At 38.3% G+C, this 18,791-nt stretch overlaps 1 protein-coding gene across 1 annotated transcript in view; it reads left to right on the top strand.

Moving 5' to 3' along the window:
• The window catches only part of LOC311189329 (potassium voltage-gated channel subfamily KQT member 1-like), a gene marked incomplete at both ends in the record, with an annotated part of 484,473 nt that overhangs the window by 274,475 nt on the left and 191,207 nt on the right, over positions 1 to 18,791 (top strand). The window contains 3 exons of the mRNA XM_084260993.1: positions 1,218 to 1,312; positions 2,281 to 2,321; positions 11,213 to 11,274. Coding sequence (XP_084117119.1) covers positions 1,218 to 1,312; positions 2,281 to 2,321; positions 11,213 to 11,274 — 198 coding nt within the window. The remainder of the gene's footprint in view (positions 1 to 1,217; positions 1,313 to 2,280; positions 2,322 to 11,212; positions 11,275 to 18,791) is intronic.

Genomic DNA, 18,791 nt, shown 5'->3' on the forward strand with positions numbered 1-18,791 from the left:
GCCTCACACAAACGTGTGCACGCTACCAAAGCCGTGAACCCTTCTGAAAGTAATAATGCAGGTAATAATGATGGCTGAGCACAAGGAAGGCATTTTATCACGAAGAGCTTTTGCTGCTTCATTCATTTCACAGGATTTGTTTCCATTCCAGTTCCATGCTTTCATTTGAAATTTCTAGGATCCTGTGGCTGCCTTCCAAGCATGACTCCAGCACATACTGTAGGTGTTCAATGCATGTGTGCAGTGGTGCATGCTAATGGCCCTTGCTGAAGCTGTGACAGAGTGGAAACAGACAACAAGATGACTAATGAGCTGTTTTCAGTAATTTCCAATTACTAGATTTGCAGTTTACCTTTCTTTTTTTTTCTTCTTTTCTTGAGTCAGAGCCAAAAAAGGAGACATCTTGCCCTACATTTCCCATAGGGGTTGGTATGGCTCTGAAAATGCTGGTGGTTTTGAAAGGGCATAATTTGCATTTATTCCATCACACACACATTAATTTTACTCAATAAAATGTTACTGTGCTGCACTTTATATAATCACAGCACTTTGTGCAAATTCTCTAGACTTGTTTCAAAATTCTGCCTTAGTAGTTACAGCAAGAAACCAGAGTTTGACAGAGGCATCTGGATTCTCATTAGAATGGGAGTAAATGGCAGATGGCAGTTCCTTAACTGTCTTGCATTTTTTATCTGTCCTTTTTTTTATTTGATTGAATTGCACCTTTTTTCTGACCTCGTAGGTATCATTAAAGACAAAGAGGGACAATCAAAATATGCACGCGGCAGTCTTCAGACTTATGCAAAGCATCTGGCCTCCCAGTTGAGCAATAATATTTCTCTCACCAGACATCCTTAGTCATTCCATTTTGGGTCCAAGTGTAAATGAATCAGGCCTATCTCTGTGGTTCAGTCCTCTGACATTATGATTAACATACAGATTTGGAATGAACCAAGAGATGTCGCACATGGTAGTCTTAGATAATTTATCTTGGTTTTGTGTTTTATTAAATACACCGTGAAGGTCTAATATTTTGCTCAGTATGAAGCAACATGAAGACACAACTCTTCTGCCCTTTTTATTCATTGCAACAACTGTTGTAAAAAGGCAAACAAATAACCTTTGTAAGATCAAAAATAGAATGAAGGACTGTCCAACATAAAAATGAAATTTAAACTGTGCTTATCTCTCAATCTCATGTTTAATTCCTTTCACAGCAAGCTCGGAAACCATATGATGTACGTGATGTGATTGAACAGTACTCACAAGGACACCTCAATATGATGGTTCGGATAAAGGAACTTCAAAGAAGGTAAGCCCCGTCTACCTCATGAAATATTTGATTTCTCTGGTGCCAGCTGGCTTTAGGAGAGATGTGTACTTAATGAACAGTAATTGTCCAAAATTGCAAGCACAACAGGGAGCACAATATCTAGAGGATTTAACTTGGAGTAATTTTAACCCTTTTTATGACCAAGTTACAATTATACTTTATACTCCACCTCTCCTCCGCCAAGTGAAATTAAAAGAAATTAAGGTGCACGCTGAGAAGCTTGTAGTATTGATTAGTTTCTGCACTCCTTTTAGAAAACTTTTATAATAATGATTTACCTTTCTGTCTTTTCTCTATGGTTCTCCACATTTGATAGAAATCTGGTTCGCTTATACTCCTGTCTCTATTTGGAACTTTTCCCTGCCCACATTCCTTCTTGCACATGCTTTCTCGTGTTTTGGGATACAGCTGAAATATTTTGCCACAAAACTATTCTCTTCACTTTCAGCACATAGTGTTTTTCTCTTTACAAATTAACAGTGTGGACTGGGACACTCCTCTGGCCTTTAAATTAAAAAAAAAAATCCTTTTGAATGGAATCTACTGTGTCAACATACATAGATATTAAATTCGCCTGCATGAGATTCGAGGAATAGTTGCAAATGTTATTAAGAAGCCATTCTGTTTGTATAGTCCTTGCTATTAGATTACATAGACACAGGAGAACTTTGTTTTAGTTATAACATGAAAGTCTAAGAAATAAAATATTAGGATGCACGAAAATAACAAGAGTAATATGGTTTGATTTTGGGGAAAAAAAAATTGAAGAACTTAACTACTGACATTATATGCAGAAAGTCACGATGGTTTCATGTTTTTACTTGCTTTGTTTTAGGTTTAAACATACTGTAAATTCTCATCTAAATTATGTTCCTATGCTTTTCCTAGCAACAGAGTTTAAGTTGCTTGGTAATTGCACTGCTGATCATTCACTGTTTGCTTTTTAGATTGGACCATTCTTTGGGAAAGCCAGGCCTTTTCCTCCCAGGTATAGTGCCTGCATTTTATGTGAAATGATTAGCTTCAAAACTTTGTGAAAATAGCTGTGGCTCCAGTAATATGGATTTATAATCCAGCCAATTATGCATGAAATATAATTCTGTTAATAAACCCTGGACTGACTATGGAAAGATAAAAACCTTGCATTCAGGTGGTAGTGGAGTAAATGGAAATTAAGAATAAATGTTTAAAATCTATATTGATTCATAATAAGTTGGGAACATATTGCTGGAAAATTTTCCACAAGAAATATTATTTCTAAATCCTTTGCACTGGGTTTAGAATACATGTTGGTTCCACTTAAAAAGATTTATTCCTTTCTGATCAGCCAATGGGTTTTAGTTTTGAAAAGCTCAGTGGAAGATCAAGGGTATCATTCAGGAAGAACTGGTGTAGCCCTGAAGGCCGTGATAGAAGCAGTATGAAATTCAATCATAGAAAATGCAAGATCGGGCACAGGGAAATTAATTTTTTAAAAAACCTCCTACGTGCTGGTATTGGTGAACAGTATGGCATTTTTTACAAAAAAAAATAAAAAAAAAAAAAAAGAAAGGCCTGGTATGCTGATTAATCTTAAGCAAATGCCAATTTAATATAAGAAAATGCTGTGATACATCATGAAAAAAATTAATTCTGAACCTAGGATCAGGAGAGCGATTTTCAAGACATACGTGGAAGTATGTATATCTTTGCACATGACCCAGTTAAGGTCTTGGGTGGCATCTTTTGCAAAATTCTGATTCCACATCTTTAGGAGAGCCTAACTGCAACAAAAATAGCACAGAAATACTAGGGTGACTAGTGAAAAAGAGAACCTATTTTCTTAGTGGGAAGCAGAAGTCTGCTCTTTTTTTAACCTAGCAATATAAAGGGCTGGAAAGGGTTGGCTCAATTCTGCAAGGGGAGTAATTACCTGGGAGGCAACAGAAATGCATAAGGGAAAAGATAGCACAAGCAGAAGAACAAATATTTGTGAACTGGCCATAAATACATTTAAACTGAAAATTGGAGAGAAGTCCCTGGCCATGCACAGCAGTGACATTGTGGGAAAATCTTGTGATGGATTCATGGAGATCAGAAACCTGAGTGCTTGTGTGGGAAGGACTGAAAGAAGTGGTCTTTTTTTATCACAAGATATTTAGTTCAAATTTCTAAATGCCCTGTCTCATCCTCTGTCCTTAGAAACTCAAAAAGTGATTTAGGCACTGAAGTCCTGTATCCCCAAGTGACTTTTGAGTGTTCATGGGCATAAACATAACTGAGTGTGGCAGTTATTTCAGAGCCTTTAAAAAGCACTATACTATTAGTGTTTAAAATGGTTTATACTATCAGGAGGAGGAGCATCTCAAAACACGTTTTTAACATGTAGCTGTAGCTGAGCTGCTTTTGGACCACAGGAAAATAATATGTCAGTTTGAATACATGTATAAATATTTATGCTTGGGAACTTGTTCCACACATCGCAGGCTAAATTTATGCAAGGCTTTCCTTACCTTCAAGAATGTATTATTTTATTTCAAATGTAACATTACCAAATTCGAACCATAACTTGTGCTCAAAAAGACTAGTCTTAGAGGCACTTTCTATGAAACATCTGCCTGTTTCAGAGGTATCAGAAGATTAATTAGAAATGTTCGCTGCAAAGAAACTTATTTTGAAATAATATTGGAGCAGTTTGGGAATCTGAATATGTTCAAGAAGTTTAGTCTCATCAAATCTTGGATCAAAAGGATCATAGCAATCATTTGGAGGATTTTAAGTGGGTCTATGGATTTGAACAAGTGATCAGAGCATTCAGTAGTTGAAAAGTGTCTAAAGTACTCAGAAGGAACCACAGGGTTGTGTCCCTGATTGATTCAGTGATGGGCAACTAATATGCCAAGCCAAAAGTGGAACATTGGACAACAAAAGCTATATGAATGACTTGCATGTAGGCCTGAAGTTACACAACAATGTGTTGCACCAACCACATCCTGAAGTGGCTGCAAACACAGCCCCAGATAAAGTGGGAGAAAGAAATAAAGTAAAATCTGCCACATGCTTTTTATTATTTTTTTATCAGAAATTCTTGTTTTGACATAATATGTGGAGAAAACCCCACTGGCTTCCAGAGGTAAGATAAGTTGGGATAAGTTCATCTTCAGAATTCATGATGGGTAGTCTTACTAGGGAGAGAATCATAGGACTTCAGAGATACTTGGGAAAGCCATAATCTGTGCTCTGGAGAAGATGTCCATGCAGTGAGCTTCTCTTTTATTCTTGTGTCTCTACTGCTGAATGTCTGCTTTGAGATAGCTTAGATGCAAAAGCATAGTGGCCCTGCTAAGAATGATGTCTACCTCTACAGCATCACAACTCTACCAAGTCATACCTCTTACAAAGATGTATGGCTCTGCCCTCAAATGGACTGAATAAATAATGACTGGGCAAGGTAAAATGGTTGTTAGGGATGAAAAACCTGGGAAGCTGTTATGGGTTTGCAAGACCAAAACCAGAGTTATTTGATCTGGTAGTTATTTTATCTAAACCCTCCACAAATCCAAAAATAGGATAAGTGGTTCCAGATAAATGGTTTGCACAATTAAAATGAGGGTTAGTGTATGATTAGTCTGGTTATTACACAACCCACCACTAATCAAGTGATGAACAGTGATGAGTGGTTATAGTATTAGTCTGGTTTGGGTGGAAACAAACTTTTGCACTCTCCTTCCTCCTCTGGAAGACAGAATTTTTCCTGAGTTTTCCTCAGAATTGATGGCTTATTCTACACTGAAAAATTATTTTCAATGTGATATATTTTTGCAGTTCAAAGGAATTGCTAAAAACCTCACTTGTAAACAATACGGGTGTTTCCTCCAGTCTGTTATTTTAGTATTGATGGCAAGAAAAAGAGAATGACGATGCAAAGCAAATTAAACCGCCAAGGAGAAAAACATGAGAAGAATTTTCCTTTCCAGCTTCTTTTTTTCCCATGTTTTATTATACTCCCATTCAAAGAATCTTAGGCTCTGATTCCAAGCCCATTGAAATGAATGAGACTCTTTCCAGTGACCTCAGTGGATTTTGGATCAGGCTGTTACTGAAACCCTGTTGTCAACTTTGATATTATATGAAGTAATTGCAGTGTGCCTATACTATTATTACCTTTCAAAAATGAATGATGTCATGAAAGATCCAGAATCTGAATTCACTGGAAGCAATTACTGTTATTTTTCAAGTTAGTTTCTTAAAGATAAAATGCACTAAAGGCTGTGTTAAAACAAGATAAGGATACAAGAACAGAATAAAAGCCATGCTGGGTCAGACCAGTCCTGACTCCAGTGGAGCCAAAGCAAGGTGCTTTGGAAAATGTGTAAAAAAAGGGCACTCATAAGCCTCTAACCTTCCTGTAAGCTTTCAGTCGGTTGGAGGTCAGACACTTCCTGACATGGTTTCTGTGTATTTAGCATTCCCTAACTGGTTTGTCCTTAACAAGCTTGCCTAATTTCCCCCATGAACTTTTTATATTTGCAATATTTTGTGACAAGAGTTTTCATGTTTTAAGTTTGACATACACATATTATGAGGCGTTCTCCCTTTTTTGCTTGTTTTGTTCTTGGCATCTCCTAGCTTTCTTTGAAATTCCTAGCAAACCCAGGACTGGATTGAAAACCACTAAGATAATGAATAAATTTTCCAAAGACTTGTATACCATTCCCAGAAGACTGCGTCTTAGTTTCATTGTTTCATTTCAGTGTTCCAGGTAATGCAATTTTTAAAGATGTAATAGTAAACAAACCCCTTAATAGTTGGAAGTGTTAATATAGAGGCAAAACTCATGTTAATAAAATTTATTGAAGTAATAAAGCAAGCATTTATGTAATGGTAAAAATAAGAGTGTAATGCTTGACCTTCACTACACATGATGGAGTTAATTGCTTTTGAATGCAATTTTTGAGACTTACTATAGCTTTTCAGGGGCAAAGGTGAAGAATAATGCTAAGGTAAAACAAAAGATCCAGTGTTTGGGTTCAGAAAAGTAAGCAAAAGGCTAATGTTTATCTGTAGTTCATCTGAACCTCTTGGGTCTGCATAACACAGGTGGGAATCCCTGGAGAAAAAGGATTTCTTGTAAAATTTTGACAGTTCCATTGTTTTCTTTTTTTTTTCCCCACCTAGGCTTTCTGATGCTATTTCCTTCCCAGCTGTTAAGAATAAATTGGGTTACAATATCTTTTAAAGCTTAATAAATATGCTTAGTTTAATTTTTATCTTTTAAAGTCAATATTTGAAATGAGAGATACACATATTTCTACAGGAACTGATTTATTGCATCCCTCCTGCAGACAAAATCCATGGGAACTTGCTCAGAAATAAAACCACTTAGGACATTTTATGTAGCTGTCAGGGGTCCACAAATTTGTCTCTGAAAGCTGATTTCGTTACTGGAGGTGATCTACCTCAATGCAAACAGGCAGGAGAAATATCACACACATCCTACTTCGTGAGCTTGCAAACTGTCTCTAATTTACTGTTCAACCAGTGTTCTCCAAACATTGTTGAATTGCATTCTTAATAACAAATAATAATAAGAAAGCTAAGAAGGTTGCATTTTATTTTGAATTTGGAATTTTAATTGTTTTAAGAATAGTGTAATGATTGCATGTCTAAATCCCACCATTGGCAACTTCTGGAGAAAGGGCAGAAGTGTGATGTAATTCACACCAGATTAAGAGTACATATCTTTTCTCCAATAAATTTATAATAACCTTCCTTGTGAGCTGCTTAAGCAAATTGTGTCATATCAGAGGCTGGGTAAATGAAGCAGATGATAGACAAATGGACATTTTGTTTAGGGCTGGTTTATTTGTTGAAAGGTCATTGCACATCTTTAATCTGACAATATACTCACTACAGCTGGATTTTTGCAACTTGAATGAGCTAGAAATCACTAGTTCCAGTGTAGACTGTTAAACTTTAATCATGAAGCACATCTCTTGTACTGTCCTTCTTCCTGTAGTCCCAGTACTGAACTTGGTATAATTTGCCAAGATCTTTAGCAATCTGGAGTATCCAAAGTGTCACAATGCTCAAATTCTTCATTTTCTGCTTAAAAGCAATCAATGACTTTCAGATACATTTTTAAATTTTGTTAGCTCCCTTTTACATGTATACGCCATAAAAGTAAAAATCAAGGAAGGACACTTAGTCTGTAGAAGCTGAGTAAATAATTTCCTGCTTTTGCAATTTTTGACCATCTGTCTGCAATTCATTCACTGTCTTAATGCTCCACATAAGTATTTTTTCTAACCAAAGGGGGCAAAAAATCTATTTTCTTGAAAGTTGGGTATATTCTGATGAGATGAAGCACACTAATTGAATAAAAAATTAAGATTATGATTCTATACCTCATTTTATTTGCTCTTTTTCTCCCACTCATTTCAGATGGTAATTGCAGGTTTTTGTAAAAGAAAACAAATTTGAATAACAAGTAATATGTTATTTATATCATTCTATTCCATCTGGGGAAAGAGGAATATCTAATTTTTTTTTTTTTTAATTAGGCAGCTCTTGCTGTTCACTAGAACAACCTTTGTAAAAATACTAGGAAATAAATAAAGGATGATGTTTTGAAAGTAGTACTGTGTATACTCAGGGAGACAAAGGCAGAGAAGGAATTTACGTATTAATAAAGATGAGAAATGGGCTAGATGACCCAAGAATTATTCAATGTCCTGATGTATAATGCCTGTTGCTTATACAGTATTGTTATATCTGATTCAAGTCTAAGTGTAGAAAATGATGGCTTTGGATCTTACCAACTATTGGCACAAGCTTCTTTCAAGATTTTGTTTTTTTCTTCTGAGCTAAAATTTGTCCATATGTATTTTCATCCAGTTATAAATATTTCTGCCTCCTTACATGATCATACATGTTTCCTTTGTGTCCGTGCCTTTCACATTTATGTGTACACATTTACTGACTGTCTGTTGTATTGCAGACCAACACAAAGAACAGGCAAAACTCAATACTAAAAGAAAGCAATTTTGGATTACAAAGCAAAGAATGTAAAATTAAAGGCATTTCAGATTTTCAGTTAGTCATGCAAACTTTTCAAGAATGTAAAAACAAATTATATAATGTAGGAAGTCTAAAATCATGTACCTTGAAAGTCTCAAGAGAGAGGGAAAGCAAAAACATGAGATAGAAATCAAATGTACTGGAGCAATGTTATCTGACCTTCTGCCCAGCCTTCTCACTGCAGTGCTCTGCACATTGTATACACACCCCATTTACTTTTAAAGATGGTCTTCATTAGAGGAAAATGCTTGTAAATTAGAGCTGAATGCTGATTTAAATGGAAGGTAATAAGAAATGGGAACAACCATAGCCTTTTGTGGTTTACACAGCCCCTCGTGCCAATACAGGGATGAACATGACACAAGGACACACATATATATCATTCTTTTTACTTCATCTGATAGGACTGTCACATGCCACAAAATAACTTCTTAATGCTTATCTGCTTCCTAGTTTCTGTTCCACATGACATTCAAGAATAACTAAAATAGGAAACATTATTAACTTGATTCGAGGGGTTTTTTGATGTCTTTGTGATTATACAAAGAATGTAATTAGAACTGGTAAGAAAATGCTTATTTCTTCAAGTTTGGGGGCTTTTTTGGTTTTAGACCTAACCACTGCTGTTCAAATCACATCTCAACTTAGAGAACATTGAAGGCATGTTTTTTCTGGTATGTATTTTGAAAGAGGCTAAGTGTCTACAGATTTACTAAATATTGAGTAGACTGCAGAGTCAATTATTTCAGCCACTTATATTTTAAGAGATTTGTGTGGTTGGCTTCTATCAGAAATAGCGTGGCCTGCAGGTCTCCCCTGTACTCAAAATTGGTGAGGCCACACTTCAAATACTGTGTTCAGTTTTGGGCTCTTCACTACAAGGCAGACATTGAGGAGCTGGAGCAGGTCCAGAGAAGGCCAACAAAATTGGTGAAGGATCTAGAGCACAAGTGTTTTGAGTGGCTGAGGTAACTGGGGTTGTTTAGGTTGGAGAAAAGGAGGCTGATGAGGGGAGACCTTATCTCTCTCTCTACAACTACCTGAAATAAGTATGTAGCCAGGGGCTTGTTGGTCTCTTCTCCCAAGTAACAAACGATAGGACAAGAGGAATTGGCCTTGAGTTGCACCAGATGATGTTTAAATTAGATGTTAGGAAAACATTTCTTCATCAAAAGGGTTGTCAAGCATTGGAAGTGACTTCCCAGGAAAATGGTGGAGTCACCACTCCTGGGGGTATTTAAAAGATGTGTAGATGTGGTGCTTAGTGGTGGACTTGGCAGTATTAGGTTAACAGTTAGACTTGATGATAATAAAGTTATTTTCAAACCCAAATGAGTCTATGATTCTATGAACTAATGAGTGATAAACAGCACAGGTATAAACTAAGCTGTGTTGTTTATTTTCTGTTCCCACACAGTGTCCATGAACAATATTTTCTTTCCATTCGGTATTTACTCCTCCAGGTTCTCTAATTTAAATACTTTTCCTTTCTAATATCTGCACAGAGGAGTCAAAGGTCCTTGACCTTTTTAACACACTAGATGGTCTGTAAAGGAGAAGGAAAGCAAGAAGAAATTGCCAGCATTGCTTTTCACTAAAGCCTTCCGCTAAGGTTGTGGCACACACAGTACAAGTTACCTTGAGGTAAACTTCAGTGCAGATGTGTCGCTAAACGTACCGCATTAGCAAACCCATACACTGCTCATGGTAATGATAAAACAAATACCTTTCACTAAGAAATGCAAGAATGTGAGTGCCCTGCAGAATGAGCTCACACATAGACATAGTTACATTGGACGGTTGATGCACTATATGGTTACATTTCAGACTGCCTACCAGTAAGCTCTTCACACTGTGCTCAGGCCCGGAGGAAAATGGACTTAAAAGGCTGTAACAACCAAAGCTGAACCACTCATAACAGTGGAATAAGTTATGGAACAAACAATGAGAAGTTATTCCATCCCAGTATTGGAAAAATAGTTTAGTAGAGAAAAATGTGTCCAACTTCCATTGACATAGGCTTCTATGTTACTTTATTATTAGGGTGTGGGTTTTTTCTTGTGAATATTTTCTCCCAGCTCAGAATATATGTGATTTGAACTTCATTTCCTGTGAAATAACACCCCCAAACTATGGCACTCCTTTGTGAGTGGCCATGTAAACATAAAGAATATATCCCACTTTACACAGTTGGTTCCAAATCCTACCCTTTGCAGCGTGTGAGTGAAACAAATTGCATAACTGAGCTTTAATAACCAAGTCTCACAAAGGGCTAGGAGAGAATATAAGGATAGAGATGCAAGGGCTTTTGCCAGAGTCACTTACTTATGGAGAGGCGAGGTTTGTGCCACTCCAGCCCTTAAACCGCTGGATGCTTCTTATATCTACAACCTCAGTTGAAAACTATTTTGATTTCTTTATGTATGGAAAGGGCACATTGCTCACATTGATGATATTCAAAATAGGGGGGCATGCCTAAGGAGTATGCCTATTCCATTTAATTACATATAGATAATTCAGATAATTAAACAAGGAATCATGTAACCTCAGACACTCTCTATAGTCCTTCACGTCCACACACTATCTCCCACACTTATTTACATGCTCCAGGTTGCCCTTTAGACTAACTCACCCATGTTAAACAGACTCACTTCCTTGTCTCTAGCTACCTTCTTTCACATTTATACACTATGAAGAAATTGTTTCTTGCTATGTTCATGTTACCTACCTAGCATTTTACCAGCTTCTATTTTGCTTTAAATACCATAGATATTTATTCTCCATGTAATGAATCTCCCATTTTTATTCTTTCTTACTTAGAAAAAGGGGTAGACAAAGGATACTATACTGTAGGAGCCAGACTGATCCGGCTGGAGGATAAGGTAAGTGCATGAAAGCTTTTTATTTTCTCCTGAGTAATGATATCTGATCTACAGACATGCAAGATAGTATCTTGGCATGATTTACTTCAGAATTACAGGGCACCATAATAAAGAATAATATCCTAATTTTTGTAAGGGAGTTGATGAAGTATCATGTGCATGTTGTTCAGTATTAACCGTTTACCTACCATACAGATCTGGTTCTTCATTTTTCAAATGCACCCCTTTCATGTTGAAGACAAATCACACATCTTGAAATAGGTGCTGTGAACTGACAAGGTGTTCGTCATTCAAGAATTTGTAAGTTAAACAGAAAAGCTGGTATCAGGAGCCTTTGTAAATAGCAACAGTTGATATCTCAGTTAATAATCTTGAGGTTCTTTAATGTTCACTGCGTTATTCCCCTGTGCAGTTATCTTTGCATCAACTCTGTCCATCTCCCACTGTCTTCTCTCCAAGAATATGTTCATCTTTGTTATTAATGGCAGTTACTTAGAAGTATACCTAAAGGCCAAAGCTCAGTGAGGCTCTATTGTTTTAGACCTATTCAAACATCCAAGAGCTTTTCCCACTCAAGTGATAACAAAAAGACAAGTTTGCTTAAAACTAGGAGTCCATTTCTCTAATAGTTTTTTGGTCAGCTCTCTTACCTCCCCCTAAAACCTGGCAATTGACACTATGATGTTAAAAGACAGATTTTCTTTTAATTTAGTTTTCTTGGACAGTGCCAGACAATCAGCTTCACAGATAAAAATTATGTGAATTACACTTTAAAGTGGATTGGTCCTTTGTGTGGGGACACTGTCATTCAAAGTGAAAATGGCTTTTGTTCCAATTAGCTTAATCCACTTCAAAAGAGATCTATTACTTTCTAGCTTCTGTGTATTCTGTAAATTCACAGCACTAGTTCATTTGGATTTCTTGAATATGCACACGTAGAGAAACCCATGGTCCAGATTTGAAAATTCAGCAATAAAAGTGTCAGTGATAACAGTTAGATTACTTTGTGTGAAAAATGTTGCTAGTATTGTAAATACTGATGGAAGCAGTTGTTCATGGTCTCTTGACTGCTCCATATTTATGAAGAAGAGAGGTCAGAAAGTTATTAATGAATCTGGCATTGGTCCAGCTCTAGCACAGTATGCTGTGGATTTGATCATTTTTGCTTCAAAGCCTCAACTAGCTTTTTACTGCTTGTAAGTACCACACAGGTATCTTGATGTACGTAGCAGAGAGTTACGGGGGATGCCAGTGTACATGGTAAATGCTGCAGTGACTGATCTCTATTGCAGATACCTGCTTATGCTCTGCACAAAGTTTCATGTTCTCTTGTCGAATGTCTATTGTGGGTGTGTGGTAAACAGCCTGTAGCAGGGATTCACAACAATGTTCTCGGAGTAACAGTCACGCAAGTTAAAAAAACCCGTGGTATAGCCATCTTAACATCATCTAAGCATGATCTAAATATAGTTGCTGCAAGCTCAGACCATTACTGTGGGCAAGACTTAGCTGCTGTTTTGTTTGAAGAATTAATCTCTCTACTCATTGTTCTGCAGAAAAAAAAATAGAAAGGAATAAAAATATGTCAAGATATTTTCAGAAGATGGCTCTGTAGAAGTCCAATCGCTGCAGTTTCCCTTATGTTCTCAGGCCAAACTAGAAATGTGAAATAAAATGCCAGAGTCTGATGGAACCCAAGGCATTTGTTCTTTCAGTACGATTTAGCCTTCCTTTAGGTGTAGAGGGCTTCATTCTCATATCCCTGTGAAGAAAGTAGATGCAGTGCACAAAAAGGGCAAACCTTTGTTGTGATGGTTTGTTTGGGGGTTTGGTGGTGTGGTTTGTTTATTTTTTTATTTGCACCTTTTTGGCACATTAGGGTAAAATATATATGTTTACATAGTGAAAACAAAGTAGGCTTCTCAGATATCTCTATTTTAATAAGACAATAGAAACTACCGCATCCTGCTGTCAAACTGCTTCCCCTAAGCTATTTTCCCATGTCTCATGGGTTCTCCTGCTTTAATAGTTCACTGTGAAGTAGCTGTTATGTGCCCGAATGTGAAACAATATTGGAGTCAGGAAGGACAAGCTGGGTTTCAACCTCTGAGGAGAATAAATGAAGCAAGGGCATGTCTGACATCAGGCTCCAGCTGGTGGTGAAAAATGATCTCCCCCGATGGAACTAGAAAACCTTTGGGATCAGCCTCTTCTCCCTGGAGAAATTTTTTTAACATTCAGTCACCCAGTATAGTTATGGCAGCCTCCCAACTGCGTGACACGTCTGATAAAACAACACATTTTTGGACAAAGGCCAGTGGGTGTAGATTGATAAAAATGCAGTGCGGGTCTGAACATTTCATCTGCTTAAAAATCTGTATCAATAAGCTATTAGTACACCTCTAGCCCAGACTGATCTTTCCCACCAGCATTTTCCAGTTCATTTATTTTAGTCATTTCTCCAAAAGGGAATCAGAATGTAATTCACCCATTCAGAACTGTGCATTGTTCTGCACAAAACCTAATTACCCTTTTTATAAATTATGAGAGAGCGGGAGGGAGAGAGAGACGAGTATATTTCTGATGGTTTAGCTGAACTTCCTTCCCTTCAGAGCTTTGCTACTCTTTGAGTTGAAATGTGGGATTTGCCGCGTAGAAGGCATAGATGCAGATCTCTGAAGTGGTTGCTTAGTGATAAATAAAAGCTTTGAGGCAAAAATGTTTCAAAGATTCGGAGATAGCGGCCTTCCATTCATGTGGCATAAGCGGTGTTGCCTGCAGCCTCCCTTTTGTGACCATCAGGTTTAAGGTAACAAGGAAAAGGCAAGAACAAGTTTGTGTAGGGCAAAGCACCGTGCCCATTCATCATAAAGCAGAGTTCAGATACACTCTTCGCTTCGCTTCTGAACATTGCTCAGCTGACTGGAAAGGGACAAAATGCATGGTGGTGGTTTCCACACGATACTTAAACCTCTTTTTAGCAACATTTGTGCCTTGTAAGGCTTTACACCTTTTGTAAATACGGCGTGTCGTATAGTGTAAGTTTACCCCTAACACCTTTTAACCTGCTTTTCCGAGTAGTCTGTAAAAAACCTTATTTTGTTGTGGTCAGCATAATAACCGATCGTGGCTCTTTTTATAAGAAACACTGAGATGTTCAGAGAAAGAATGGGGCTTCTTTCCCAACACATGATGTGTGCCATTTGGCCGACCCTTTCTGTAGTTCGATGGCAGGGTTTAATTTTAAATTGTGGTATGTAGCCATTGACAGATTCTTTTGAAATGTATTAAGAGGGAGATTGGTTCCAAGATGATGTTCTAGAGCTGGCGTTAGTTTCTTTTCAAAATTGTAAACTAATGCTTCTTTATGATGAAATGAGTATTCTTGCTTTTTTTTTTTTTCCCCTTTTCTTTTCAAAATTAGAAACAAAAATCGTGGTGTGCTATGTCAAACTGCATGGCAACCTATAAATAAAAACAGGAGAGAAAAGAATCTACAAATGAAAGTTTAGAAGGGACAGCTGTGTTGTCTTTGAAAAAGAAATCTATTAGGTATTTTTATAATTATATGGCAGTCTTCTTTATGTGGTATTTACAGTTATGATTTACGTCCATATTACCATAACTATTTCCATACTTATAGACAACATGTGATAATGCTGGGAGCCAAAAGCAACCATTTGGTAGCATTTAAAAAATGCAGAAACACTAAGAGAAAACAGGGCAGTAAAGCAGAACCCTTCTGAGCTTCATCCATCTGAGTAATGTGAGCCAGAGCAAAAGTGTCATCCAACATAAACAAATGTAGAGGTTGGATTGTGGTGGTAAACTCTCTTTTTACCAATTTAAACACTCGTTTTAAAGCTGGGAGCTAAAAAGATGGGCTCAGAGAAGAGTGGTGTTTCCCTATCATCTTATGCCTCCTGCCAAACAATGGAGAGATGGATGTTAGTGAATCTGACTCCTGCTGTGATTACATCAAGAGTCATTAAATAGTAAATTATTTATCATGACAGTGCCTGTAAGCACCACCATAGTAAAGGCCCTGTCAGAATTTCCATTATAAACCCCTAATTTGTGGGTGGGGTGATGGGCAAATCTGAACTGCATTTAAAAAATAAAAGGGGAAAGAGGGGAAAAAGCTGAAAATTGGTGCACAATGAGTCAGTTGCAAAACGAGTGTGCTACATTTTTGAGGTTTCGAGAATATCTCTGAAATAAACCCAACAAAATAATCTGTTAACAAAAATATGTTTTGGCACTAAGGTGTTTGTGGGTTGTTGGCCCCTAGTTCCTTAAAGACTGACTCATTCCATAATGTAAAGCTTTTCAGATGGCTTTTTGCAAAAGGGCATTATGCCAATTTTCCTTGCTACTAGACCGGGCTGATAGCACTTAGAAGTAGCTGAGACACACCGCTGTTCCTTCTTCTAAATAGAAAATATATTTCATCCTGGACCTCTGTGCTTTGCTGATACATATGAACACTGTTGGTTTCTGGAGTATATCTTCTCAAGACAAGTGCGTGTCACTCAATAATTAACACAGCTAATGTGACTTGCAGTCACTAGTATGTCCTGTGCAGAAGTCGTATTGTTTGATGTCTGTGTTCTTTGAGCGTGCCACGTCCAGCTCAAGGCAGTGGACAGGAGGTTCACAGGGAGAGGCGCAGTGGATGTGTATTTGGAAAGGGATCCCAGTAAACACAAATCCCGGTCTCGTTCACGCCATAGCAATCCAGCACAAATCCACTGACTCCACACCATACCCAAGTCATTAGATTTTTATTTTTATGCTATTCCCTAATTAAAAACAAGCCAAATTGTGCTTTCATTTATGCTAATGGAGTTACTCAGGATTTATGCAGGTGTAAAATGCAAGAAGTTTCTTACATGGTTTTAAACAAGACTCCAGCTCACATGTAGTGCGTTGACCCAGGCTGGACACCAGGTGCCCACCAAGGTGTTCTGTCACTCCCCTCCTCAGCAGACCAGGGAGAAAAAAATATAACAAAAGGTCAAGACAGAGACAGGGAGAGATCACTCCACAATTACTGTCACAAGCAAACTAGACTTGGGGAAAAACATATTACCAATAAAATCAGAATAGGATAATGAGAAAATAAAACCTAAATCTTCAAACACCCCAGAAACAAACAGACCCCCTTTCCTTCCCTTCTTCCTGGGCTTAACTTTACTTCCAAATTCTCTTACTCCTCACCCTGAGCAGCACAAGCGGCACAGGGAATGGGGGTTTTGGTCAGTTCATCACACATTGTCTCTGCTGCTCCTTCTTCTCAGGGGAAGGTCTCCTCATACTCTTCCACCATTCCAGCTTGTGGTCCCTCTCATGGCAGACAGTCCTCCACTAACATCTCCAACATGAGCGGAGAACTCAGTGAGTCCTTCCCACAGGTTGCAGTTCACCAACTGGTCCAGCATGCATCCCTTCCATGGGGTGCAGATATTCAGGACCAGACTGATCCACCAACAGGTCCCTCACAGAGTGACAAGTGCTGCCAGAAAACCTACTCAGGCATGAACTCCTCTCTCCGTGAGCTGTAGGAGCTTGCTCCAGCATCAGCTCCCCACAGGGTCACAGCATCCTTCAGGGGAAACCATCTGCTTCAGAGTGGGGTCCTCCATGGGCTGCAGGTGGATCTACTCCACCATCAACCTCCATGGACTGCATGGGGAGAGCTTGCCTCAACATGGTCTTCTCCATTGGCCGCAGAGTAATCTCTCTCTCCAGTGCCTGGAGCATCTCCTTCCTTTCCTTCTTCACTGTCCTTGGTGTCTGCAGTTGTTCCTCTCACTTATTTTTACTCCTCTCTTCTGACTCATGCTGATATTGTGCAGGGTTTTTATCCCAGGGCTGCTACCACTATCATTGATGGGCTCAGCCTTGTCCAGTGGTGGGTCCATCTTGGAGCCAGCTGGCATTGGTTCTGTTGGACACAGAGGAACCTTCTAGCAGTTTCCCACAGAAGCAACACCTGTAGCTCCCCATCCAATACCAAAACCTTGCAATGCAAACCCAATACATCATGTCATCACATCTTGCTCAGTTGGAGTGAATTAACAGAGATGAGGGGAGAGCAGAGATGGGGGACTCTAAAAGTTCAGAATTAATCTGAGTTAAATTGAATTTTACATCTATTATGTCTAAGTGAATCTTTGTGGTATGCTGCGGGTTTAAGGTACCATATAACTAAAGCTGTGCATGCATTTTTATACTGAAGCATCAAGATATGTTTTTAATCTTAAATCCAAGTAATGCTGATTTAACAGCTTAAATCTCAGCTGCGCAACTTTCCTACTTTGCTAGCTGACTTCTCAATGCAGAGAGGCACTGTTGCAGCCTGTGCTTCTTTAGACTATCTAGGATGGGTTTATGCTTCTCAGATAAACCCTGCTCAATACAGTTGAGAGGGAAAGGCTGGTTTTGAGTTGCCTGGTTGTGGTAACAGTGTCTGAAGGATCAGGCAAAAATAAGACCTAACTCTGATAAACCTTTCAAGCAAAAAGAAAGAAGAGATAGATCATATATTCTGAAGCATATCTGAAACAATCCTGCCTGGATTTTCCCCTTGTGGTTCTTGTTATGAGCCTTATCATATGTGGCACTAGGTAGCACTCTCCTATTTTTAAGGTGGTACAGCACTTTCAAATTTAAAACTCTATTTTCAGTTGCTTACATCTTTGCCAAGCTTTAGCCATCTGGGCTGAAGTTTTCCAAGGCAGTTGTCTGCCTCACGCTGACATTTTTTTGAAAATTTATATGTCAGTGTAGGTCATCCTTTCTATATCACAGTAACCTGACCCACTGTGAAGATTATCCCAAAAGTAAACATAAAAATGTTGATGGAAAACACTTGAGCTTCTTCTAAATCTGAGCAAGAAAATTGGACAGAAACGGAGTATTATCTGCCAGTCTTGAGACCCACAGGCCTGATCCAAAACATAGTGAACTCAGCAGGAGGCTTTCACATTGATCAGGCCCTGATTTTTAACGGGTGAGGGAGCAAAGAGTTTCACATAGCGAACGTTTGCCAGGACGCAATTCACCACCATAAATCAAATGCTAAATAATTCCAAAGCCCAATAAATGAGCATGCAGATGGCAGTGTCTGCTCCCCAGTGACTGCACTGACTGTTGATTAGGATCCAGCTCAAATAGTTTGATCTCATTTATAGCCATCTCAAGGATTGCCATGGTTAGGAAATTGGTGCAGTTTAGTTGCTTTTCTGCTCTCTTGGATGAAACTGTTCTGGTGGAACCAAAACCACCCAGCAAATGCTGCCCATGAGACCTTGGAGAATGTTGGGGCAGAGGGGAAAGCAGGGGCATACAGCCCAAAATCAGTCTGCAGCTACCTTATGTTCAAAAAGAAACAAAGAGAGTTGCTTGTAGGAGATGTACAACCCCGTACTAACCCCCTTGAGGAGAGCACACAGATTAACTGTGAATACCATCCAAGATAGAAGCAGTAAAGTGATTTAGGTATGCTGATAAAT

The sequence above is a fragment of the Gallinula chloropus genome (genome assembly GCF_964237585.1).
Source record: "Gallinula chloropus genome assembly, chromosome: 1".
Taxonomy (NCBI): domain Eukaryota; kingdom Metazoa; phylum Chordata; class Aves; order Gruiformes; family Rallidae; genus Gallinula; species Gallinula chloropus.